The sequence below is a fragment of the Pseudorasbora parva genome, chromosome 10 (genome assembly GCF_024679245.1).
Source record: "Pseudorasbora parva isolate DD20220531a chromosome 10, ASM2467924v1, whole genome shotgun sequence".
Lineage (NCBI taxonomy): Eukaryota > Metazoa > Chordata > Actinopteri > Cypriniformes > Gobionidae > Pseudorasbora > Pseudorasbora parva.
This window is the reverse complement of record NC_090181.1, coordinates 6331800-6342225: the sequence shown is the minus strand read 5'-3', so window position 1 is coordinate 6342225 and position 10426 is coordinate 6331800. Positions and strand designations below refer to the sequence as shown.

At 37.7% G+C, this 10426-nt stretch overlaps 1 protein-coding gene across 1 annotated transcript; it reads right to left on the bottom strand.

Moving 5' to 3' along the window:
- Positions 1-526: 526 nt before the first annotated feature.
- On the bottom strand, positions 527-3751 carry LOC137090825 (uncharacterized). The gene is made up of 8 exons (XM_067454777.1): positions 3496-3751; positions 3251-3400; positions 2728-2946; positions 2100-2204; positions 1657-1800; positions 1224-1370; positions 783-929; positions 527-618 (listed from the first exon to the last, which is right to left on the bottom strand). Exons 1-8 carry the CDS (start codon positions 3749-3751, stop codon positions 527-529), a joined length of 1260 nt encoding a protein of 419 aa, XP_067310878.1.
- Between the last annotated feature and the right edge of the window lie 6675 nt (positions 3752-10426).

Genomic DNA, 10426 nt, shown 5'->3' with positions numbered 1-10426 from the left:
GAGTAAACAACACGATCGTGTATAACGCTTGCTACTGCTAAGGTTTAGTCGCATACAATAGTCCATAAACCGAATCATGTCCTCATAAACCATGAGTAAACGCACACAAATGTTGATAGGCCACTAAATACAGTACATACCACAGAGACGGACGTCCTGCTGCTGCTGTTTCTCCTGTTCAATTTATTTCAGCCTCCGGATCTGATTCTGGATCATATCTGTATTAGTTGAATCTGGGTAGCGTTACCATGGTTTATTTAGGGTAACGTTTTCTTGAAGGATGTCACCGCTTTCAGCATTCTCTCGTGCAGGAGCTGCGCGCTCGTCATTCTTTAGCTCCGCCCACACGATACGCCTCCAGGCGCTCGGTTTTTTCTGGAAAGACTCGGTACAGCCTATCTTTCTTTTATAACTATAATAAAACTAAAGACTTTTCGGAGATATGAAGGATGCAATACTACTCTATAGGTACTCAAGATTGACTGAAACTGAGTGTTTCACCCCCCCTTTACTCCAGCTCTGATTCTCACTCCGACACAGGAACACATGAGGGCTCAGCCTCATCCAATGGAAAATACTTTTTGAAGAAAGCACTCATTTTCTTCTTTTTAGTACTTTCTGAAAAAATAAGAAAATAAATAATATGTTATTAGAAACATCACTAACCACAGAACTGAACAACTAGTTGTTAATGACGTTAAATGCGGTCGTCACTCCTGAAACTTTACAGTGTGTGTGTGGACATTGTAATATTGCATCTCAAATGCTCTGTTGACATTCACCTCCTGGGCCGGTGATTTTAGGAGAGGCATTCATGCCATCACTGACATCCACCTTCTGATCTTCTGCAGACACAGGTTCAGTGTCAGGCGCATCCAACGGAAAATACTTTTTGAAGAAAGCACTTATTTTCTTGTCTTTAGTACTTTCTGAAAAAAGAAGAAAACAAATAATATGTTATTAGAAACATCACTAACTGCAGGTCAAAAATGAATAATTAGTCCAACATGAAAGAAATTTCTGTTTGCATCTCAATCGTTCTGCACACACACAGTTCAGTAATTTACGGGAGTGACGACCACATTTACTCAAACTATACTCAGTGTGTACAGAACAGAACTGATAGTTGTTAATGACGTTAAATGCGGTCGTCACTCCTGAAACTTTACAGTGTGTGCGTGAACATTGTAATATTGCATCTCAAATGCTCTGTTGACATTCACCTCCTGGGCCGGTGATTTTAGGAGAGGCATTCATGCCATCACTGACATCCACCTTCTGATCTTCTGCAGACACAGGTTCAGTGTCAGGCGGATCCAACGGAAAATACTTTTTGAAGAAAGCACTTATTTTCTTGTCTTTAGTACTTTCTGAAAAAAGAAGAAAACAAATAATATGTTATTAGAAACATCACTAACTGCAGGTCAAAAATGAATAATAAGTCCAACATGAAAATAAATTTCTGTTTGCATCTCAATCGTTCTGCACACACACAGTTCAGTAATTTACAGCAGTGAAGACCACATTTACTCAAACTATACGCAGTGTGTACGGAACAGAACAGAATGACGTTAAATCTGGTCGTCACTCCTGAAACTTTACAGTGTGTGCGTGGACATTGTAATATTGCATCTCAAATGCTCTGTTGACATTCACCTCCTGGGCCGTTGATTTTAGGAGAGGCATTCATGCCATCACTGACATCCACCTTCCGATCTTCTACAGACACAGGTTCAGTGTCAGGCGCATCCAACGGGAAATACTTTTTGAAGAAAGCACTAATCTTGTCTTTGGTACTTTCTGAAAAAAGAAGAAAACAAATAATATGTTATTAGAAACATCACTAACTGCAGGTCAAAAATGAATAATAAGTCTAACTTGAAAGAAATTTCTGTTTGCATCTCAATCGTCCTGCACACACACAGTTCAGTAATTTACGGGAGTGACGACCACATTTACAAAAACTATACTCAGTGTGTACAGAACAGAACTGAACAACTAGTTGTTAATGATGTTAAATGTGGTCGTCCCTTCTGAAACTTTACAGTGTGTGTGTGGACATTGTAATATTGCATCTCAAATGCTCTGTTGACATTCACCTCCTGGGCCGTTCATTTCAGGAGAGGCATTCATGCCATCACTGACATCCACCTTCCGATCTTCTGCAGACACAGGTTCAGTGTCAGGCGGATCCTTAGTACTTTCTGAAAAAAAGAAGAAAAGAAATAATATGTTATTAGAAACATCACTAACTGCAGGTCAAAAATGATTAATTAGTCCAACTTGAAAGAAATTTCTGTTTGCATCTCAATCGTTCTGCAGAACAGAACTGATATTTGTTAAATGACGTTAAATGTGGTCGTCCCTCCTAAAACTATACTTAGTGTGTACAGAACAGAACTGAATAACTAGTTGTTAATGATGTACAATGAGAGATCTAAGAGATGACAGATGATAAGACCAGAGATTTATCTCGTCTGTATGTGCAGTCCAGGAAATCACAGGTAAAGTAGTATGAGCCTGGACTTATTCGTGTTGCCAGATCTTGCAAGCAAATCAGCAGAAAAGCTCATAAAAAAACTAAATAAATTAAATACTGCAACCCACACCAGAAGACATTAATAACGGCACAAACTCGACCGCTGTATGAGCCAAGCTTAAATAAAATGAAATAAAAACTGCTTGGACATTGTAATGTTGACTCTCAAATGCTCTGCTGACATTCACCTTCTGGGCCGCTCATTTCAGGAGAGGCATTCATGCCATCACTGACATCCACCTTCCGATCTTCTGCAGACACAGGTTCAGTGTCAGGAACGTTTGCATCTGGGACACACGATTCCTTGGGTTCGACTGGATCCAATTCAGGTTCCGTCACGGGATCACACAAAGGCTCAGCCGGATCGATCGGAAAATACTTTGGGCAAGCACTCATTTTCTTAATCACTTTAGTAAAAAGAAGAAGAAAACAAATAATCTTTTATTAGAAACATCACTAACCACAGATCAAAAATGAATAATTAGTCCAACTTGAAATACATTTCTGTTTGCATCTTATTCGTTCTGCACACACACAGTTCAGTAATTTACGGGATTGACGACCGCGTTCACAAAAACTATACACAGTGTGTTGGAACTAAACTGAACAACTAGTTGTTAATGACGTTAAATGCGGTCGTCACTCCTGAAACTTAACAGTTTGTACGTGGCCATTGTAATGTTGACTCTCAAATGCTCTGTTGACATTCACCTCTTTTAGGGCTGCTCTTTTCATTCTCTGGCACTTCTGCTGGCCAGCGGACAGTAACCAGATTGACTTCAGGTTCAGGAGCCGGATTCATCCAAAAAAGTGTTCTGATGAATCCACTAATTTTCCTCACCATCCACTCTGGGGTAGTTTCTGAAAAACAAATAATGTGTTATTAGAAACATCTCAACCACAGATTAGACATTAATAATTAGTCTGACTGTGAGTGGTGCATATTGAGCATTCACCTGTCGAGTTACAGGTTATGTCGAGCTGCAGATCCTCGCCCTCTAAAGCGGCGTGACTGACTGACATGCAATCATCTGTGTCCACCTGCAGCTGTGTGGTTTGGCCCGGTAAGCACCTGAGAAGCTCGTAGATGCTGTCGGTGACCATTAAGTCCACCTGCTCCTCATCCGGTATCCAGACACTGTCAATGCAGAACAACTCGCCGTTCACGTAAACCTCCAGAGGGACCTCTCTGCAGTTTGAGATTGAAGCCATTATTTTGTAGGCTGATCAAATCAAATCCAAAGGAAACGGGTAATATCAGATCAGATGTACAAAACTGTATGTATGATGCACAACACACTGTGTGTGGCTGTACAGTGCGAGTCTATATTCTGTGGGTATGCACGCGCTGAATGTAGACTCTGTATAAAATGGTGGTGCTTGTAAAGTTGTTTAAAGTAAGTATCGGGTAGGTTATTGCTGTAAAATATCAGTAATCAGATGTGTAGCTCAAAATCGCTCGGATTATCGCTGTGCTGAAGAAACTGCAAGTGGAGAGTTTTATAGTAAATGCCGTCTGTGACGCAAGCTCTGTCTGTGACGCAATCATACATGACGCTCCATGGCTGCCATAGAAACGGATTGATTGAGAGTAGCAGGTTAATGTTGTTTCTGACTCACTAATGATCATCTATATAGTATTATTAATGAAAAATAAATAATTTAACACAATTTCCTATACTCAGATTACATTTACTGACTGGATTTCAATCAACGTTACTAGTTTTCCAGTCAGTGTTTGCGATGGAGACTCTCCCTCCAGCGCCACCATATTTAACACACAAACAAAAACACAAAACATTTATTTACTATATTTTTTTAAAGGCCGAATTGTGAAGGCTGAATTAAATGGGATGATAAAAACATCGCGTAATTCAATAAATTGCCTTGCAAGTTGTCCAGTCCTCCTCGCGAGCTGCGTGAAGTGAACACCAAAACAAACAAGTTTACTGTAGTCTGATTCACGAGCAAATGACTCATTTGAGCAGATTCATTTCATGACTCGTTTTATTTTCACTCACGTAACGTTACACTGGTATTAATCTTGAATCAGCTCTAACGAATACGAAACGAATCCTTCTGAATGAACTTGAGGAATTCGTCAAAGCGATTATTAAATCAACATTTGACACACTGAACAGATTCGCAAGTTAAAGAAATCTCTTTCACACGACAACTATACAGATAGTAACGATAAAGTTCTAAAAATCTCTCTCAACATTGATGAATAGCAGAGTTCACACCATCTCTCTATAACGATAAAGGCAGAGCTAATCTTTGGAATCACTTGCAGAACTATTTTTTTCCAGGTGAGAAAAACATTGACAATCAGAATCCATTACGACCTCGAGCATTTAAAGCGGCAGACAAGCAGAATGAACAGAACGATATTGTCCACTGGTGTGGACGGAAATAGTTCTTTACAGTTCTCTTTAACCCCTTACCTGCCATCTCCCGATCTGGCAAATGGAGCTTTTAGACATTCTCATAGTATAAAGACAGCTGCTCGTACGATATTCTGAATATACACATAACCAATATATTAGAAAGTCAACACTTGAGAGTTTACAGCTGAATACTCAGAATTACTCAGACAGTTATTTATATAGAGATATATGGGCTAAAACATAAAAATATTTTTTTTTTTTCATGTATAAAAATATTATGTGAATGTAGTATATAGGGACTTATAACTACAACTTGAAGGCACCAGTGTGGTCATGCTTTATTTAAAATCGGAAGCTGTGTCATGTCCAAAACTATGAATTTTATGCTAAGACCATGCCTGGATTGTTTTTTGTCAAATAAGTTTGTTGGCCTGAAGACAGGTTTGCAGTCTTTTGTCTAATGTCTGGTGAGGAGAACTGCTCAATTAATGCTACAATGTGCTAACTCGCTGACGCTTTCAAACTTTTAAATGTATGAGACGTAATCCTCATTATCCTTATGAATCTTTTGTTTTTTTAACAACCATTATTCAAACCCATTATAACATGTATGCCTGCCTAAATTACCCATCAACAGCACAGTATTTCATTTAGTACTCCACATTAGCTTGTCTTTCTAAAAATAAAAAATAAACTAAAAGCACATTCTGTGAATTATTATAACATAAATAGACAAAGCTCTGCTCCAGCATTAGCATCAAGTTACATAGCACAATTTAAAACATTAAAATTACACCTTCATTCATCTCACTTTAGACCACCATCGAGTGTTTTTATTAGTTTCCTGTCGCGATTTAATGGGATTTTCATTCAAATGGTGATGGTAAAACATGTTATATTTATTTATATGGATATTTATATGGAGCTAATCGCTACACCTGTTAGCAGTAATAATGTAAACATCCATTATTGATATAAAATAGCCGAAATCACATGACAAATCACACAAAAACCTTATTCCATAGTTATCGTGTGTTTATTAGCTTCTTAGTTCACATGTAGAAATGTAGAATAGACTCGTTCTTCACAGAGCCAGAATAAGGAAATGTTCACACAGGAGGAGCGCGTCATCCGAGGGCGGTGTTGAGCGATATCATAAGATTGACAGATCAGAGGACGAATGAATGCCTGATGACTGATATCTGATGCATATCATTAACAGGAGACCCATAGAGAGCTAAGTGCATGTTTTAACCATTTTAACTCTTTTATATCGAATTATTCAGTGAGAAATGAATAGAAATGGTATTCTGTATGACAAAATATTTTGCAAACGTGATATGTCAGTATTTCTCCAAATATGAGCACTTTTGAACTAAGAGCTAAACTGTGGCAGGGGCAGCTGCCAACGATGCCTGACACTCAACCTGTCACTGCTTTACGTGCCTGGCACTGAATCTGTCACTGCTTTACGTGCCTGACCTTCGACCGGTCACCGCCAGTAGCAGCTGCCTCGTGACCTGTCAGCATTATCCGCGCCTGTCACTCCACCGGTCACGGTTAGATGAGCCGGTCACGTGTTCCGTCAGCGTTATTCGCGCCTGTCACTCCACCAGTCACGGTTTGATGACCCTGTCACGCTTCCCGTCTTGTAACCTGAAAATAATGCTTTATGTATGTTTCTGTCTGGATACTGGCTGGCTTCTCAGTGATGCACTACAACAGCAATAATAAAAGAAAAACGGGCAAAACGGTCTCTCTTTGTAAACTATGTTCAATGCATGCGAGTGCTGCCGTATGTCCGTGTCTTATGTTTTGTATGTGTTGCACGGGGCGTGCAATTTTAAATGAGGAGACGTACAACGAGTACCGAACAAACTGGGATCTTTTACTCGACAATGTGCAGCCGTATTCACTTGTTACATACAACTGGTGCCAAGCCCATCATCCACAGCAACCTGTTGTCGTGCTGTAACAGTGTCGTAAATATTCAGTTTACATGAATATTACATCCTCTTTCTTTAAAAAAATAATACAAATGAAAAACAACACTAAGTGAAGTTAGGTGAAAGCAGTATATATACTCAACGGGTCAATGACGAATAAGGTTTTCAAGATCATTTTTTATTTTTTTAAGCAAAACGGTTTTAAAATGCATTTTTATGTCTATACAAATGTTTGATGTTGCTTCATATTGGTTTTACAGCTTTTTAGGCAGCATTAATTTATTATTAAACAAGATTTCTGATTTTACCACCCAGAAAATGTCAGGTGGTGCGACCATATATTAATTTAAATAAATATACATTTAATGTACTTAGCACTACTGAGAACTTGTAAATATCAGTCCTTGTAGTGTCTTAAATGCATATTGCATTGTAAATTCCCCTTTCATTTCTTTATTTATTGTCTTTTTTATTCCAATTCATATAAATGGCTACTTTTCTATGTGTTCAAACACCAATTTTACGATAAGGAGTTTTTATTTTTGTTTTTAATTGTTAAAATGATTTGTATATGTTATATAAAGTTTTACAGTTATATTTCTTACTTTATTTTGCAATTGCAGTGGAAATTGATACATTTAAATGAAAATATGCTGGTTGCACCACCTGACCATGACCGGTCGCACCACCTGACGTTGTGATCAATAATGATTGATATTCACAAGATAAAAGTAAAAATGTCACAAGATAAAAGTAAAAATGTCAATGCATTTTATTCTGATTTCAATTGCCTTTATTTTAATCATCAGACCAATTTATGTAACTCAGTAATATAATAATATTTCATTAACAAGAAGTGCAAAACAATACAGACAAAACCTCAAGGAACAAGTTAAATAAATGAAAACATCTTTTATATGGAACTAGTGCAAATATTGGGCCCAGAATCTATCAATCTACTGTTCATTCAAATAGACTCATTAGTAACAGTAAGTCAAGATAAAAAATAAATAAATAAAAACATTTGATTATCGTGAACGTCTTTATCAAACAAACACAATGATTTATTTCTCATCCACCCGCGATTGATTGAAATATTATTTTTGTATTGCTTGGCCTGCCCGATCGGTGGATAGAAGCACAAACTGCACACACACACACACACATGGATGTGCTTATTATTCTGTTGAGGCGTGTTTCGTCAGTCGATGACGTCAGGATAAAGCACAAGACCGTTTGCTGGGCCTGGTGTTTATAAAAGCTTTTCTTTGACAAGGAAGTTTTTAGCTCTGAAACGTACAGGATATTCTTATATTACCATGACCTTTTATATATCAAAGGCTGAAGGGAAAGCTGATTTCTCAATTCATCACCCCTTTAAATGAGCTCTATGTTGTGCTGTTTTCTCCTTGCTTGATAATGGCATCTACAAAAAATAAAAATAAAAAATAAAAAAAGAATTTAAAGATGCAATTGGTTTAGTATCAGTGTTAGTTATTCTTGAAGAATATGATTTTTAGATGGACAATGTGCTTAAATGGTTACCCATACCATCACAAAATAAAAAAATAAATTTAGAGTGCACCGTTAAACAACTTAATATCTTACAGAAAGCTTTATACATTTATTAAAATGTATTTAATATATTCAAAAATATGAATTAACATTCATTTTTTCAGTTTAGTTTTTTCAGTTAGTTTAACTGCAATTCTGGTCGCGACACCTGACATATTGGTCGCACCACCTGACATTTCAAACTCAATTCAAATCTAACAGGCATTAATTTGGACACCTATAAAAATGTTTGACCATGTGCTCAAGGTTATACATATATTTTTTTTTAAATCAAATACACATTTTAATAATAACAACACATTTTCAAAGTTTTCCAGGGGTCATACCGCCTGACATGATAAGTTGAATCAACTTCATCATTACTCAAAAATGTCAAATTATCTTATATTTATGGGAGGGTGACTAACCTTGTTACTGCATCAAATGGGTCTTTTGGGGTCTTTTGTGTAATGTCATATGCTGTCACATGGTTTTCTTAAAGGAACATTGCATAAAATTGCATTTTTATGTCGGTCGCCCTCCCTGACATTTGGAGAAGTCAATTTTTCGGACAAAAGTTTTTTAAGTATTAAAATAGTTTTGAAATAGGACTGATTCACCATTTTCCCTCATTTATAATGACTTTAACATAAAATCATGCCAAACTATTCAATTAAGAATTTTAATGACAAAATTAACCTTTTTATTACAGTTTTGTTCTCTGGTTGCAGGTTCGGACGGTCGCACCGCCTGACATTTTTGGTCTTTCAAACACCAAAACTCAAAAACATCAATTGAAATTCAATAAAATAAAAAAGGTTTCTTATAAAGGAGATATTGTAGATCAGTTTGATATATGACATGTATTTATTAAAATTATGTTTAGAAAAATAAATCATTTGGACACAAAAAATACATGTCATGTCATTGACCCCATTATACATATCTATATTCAGACTAATGAAACGTTACTCTATCGTAAACACAGAGGCTGCTACATTTGACAAAACTTCTCACCACCTCTGACACTTGATGTAGCACACTTATGAAACATAACTGAAACAAAGTGTCCATTATTCTCATACGGCCCATACTAGATCTTAGATTCCATTTGCACTGCATGGTTCAAGTGACCCAATTCCAATTTTTTCCTCTCAAGTGGCACAGATCGGATATGACATGTGAACGTGTAAGCAGTAAAAAAAACGCATGAATTCCGATATCCTCAGATCCTCAGATTCAGGCCTCACTCATATGTGGTAATAAATCCGATATGATTCGGATGCCTGTATTAGCATCTGCCATGTAAGCGGTCAAATCGGATATTCCCGAGTAAATGCGAGTCGTACGTCATTGAAAAAAGGACGGAGGCGAATGACGTCAACTCAGGTGGACACAAACTGATCCAGTGTTGCCAAGTCTGCAGTTTTCGTGAGGAATTGGGCTACTTTAACACAGTTTTGAGTTGCAATTGGGTGGGTTTTGTTGTGAAAACCTGGCAACCCTGTCTAGGGCTCTCCTCTTTTTCTCCGCCTTAAGAGGGAAATGTTTTGCCGACCTTTAAAGATGTGTGGAACAGTGCAGAGAGCAAAACATTGTGCAATCATTTTGTCTGCGTCCATTGCATATCGCGCTGTTTTACTTCCCTTTCACCGGTTAAGAACGTCTTGGGCTGTTTTGCCAGTGTACAGTGTAAATGCAAATATCGGATACGGGTCGCTTTTGAAAAGATGTAAGCGGGTCGTCAAAAAAAATTGGATATAGTCACCAAATCGGAACTGTGCATCAAGACCTGCAGTGTAAATGCAGCCTCAGATTCCGTTTCTCTTGTAGGGGCAGCGATCCGCCTACACCCCAGTCGAATTACAAATCAAGAATTACTCTTGGCCGTACTGCTCGACCCGATCTGGTATGGTACTGCATGGGCTGGGTGTCTTTTGAATGTTCCGCTGGTACTTCAGTGTGTACCTGAAGCGTTGATGAGGCAATGCTGCTTCGCA

What these genes read in the sequence shown, in the direction of transcription:
- LOC137090825 (XM_067454777.1), bottom strand. Translation starts at nt 3,751, where the DNA reads ATGGCTTCAATCTCAAACTGCAGAGAGGTCCCTCTGGAGGTTTACGTG. An exon ending in AAAGAGCAGCCCTAAAAGAG is followed by an intron (nt 2,947 to 3,250) that starts GTGAATGTCAAC and finishes TTTTTACTAAAG; the next exon opens with TGATTAAGAAAATGAGTGCT. An exon ending in TGAAATGAACGGCCCAGGAG is followed by an intron (nt 1,801 to 2,099) that starts GTGAATGTCAAC and finishes TTCTTTTTTCAG; the next exon opens with AAAGTACCAAAGACAAGATT.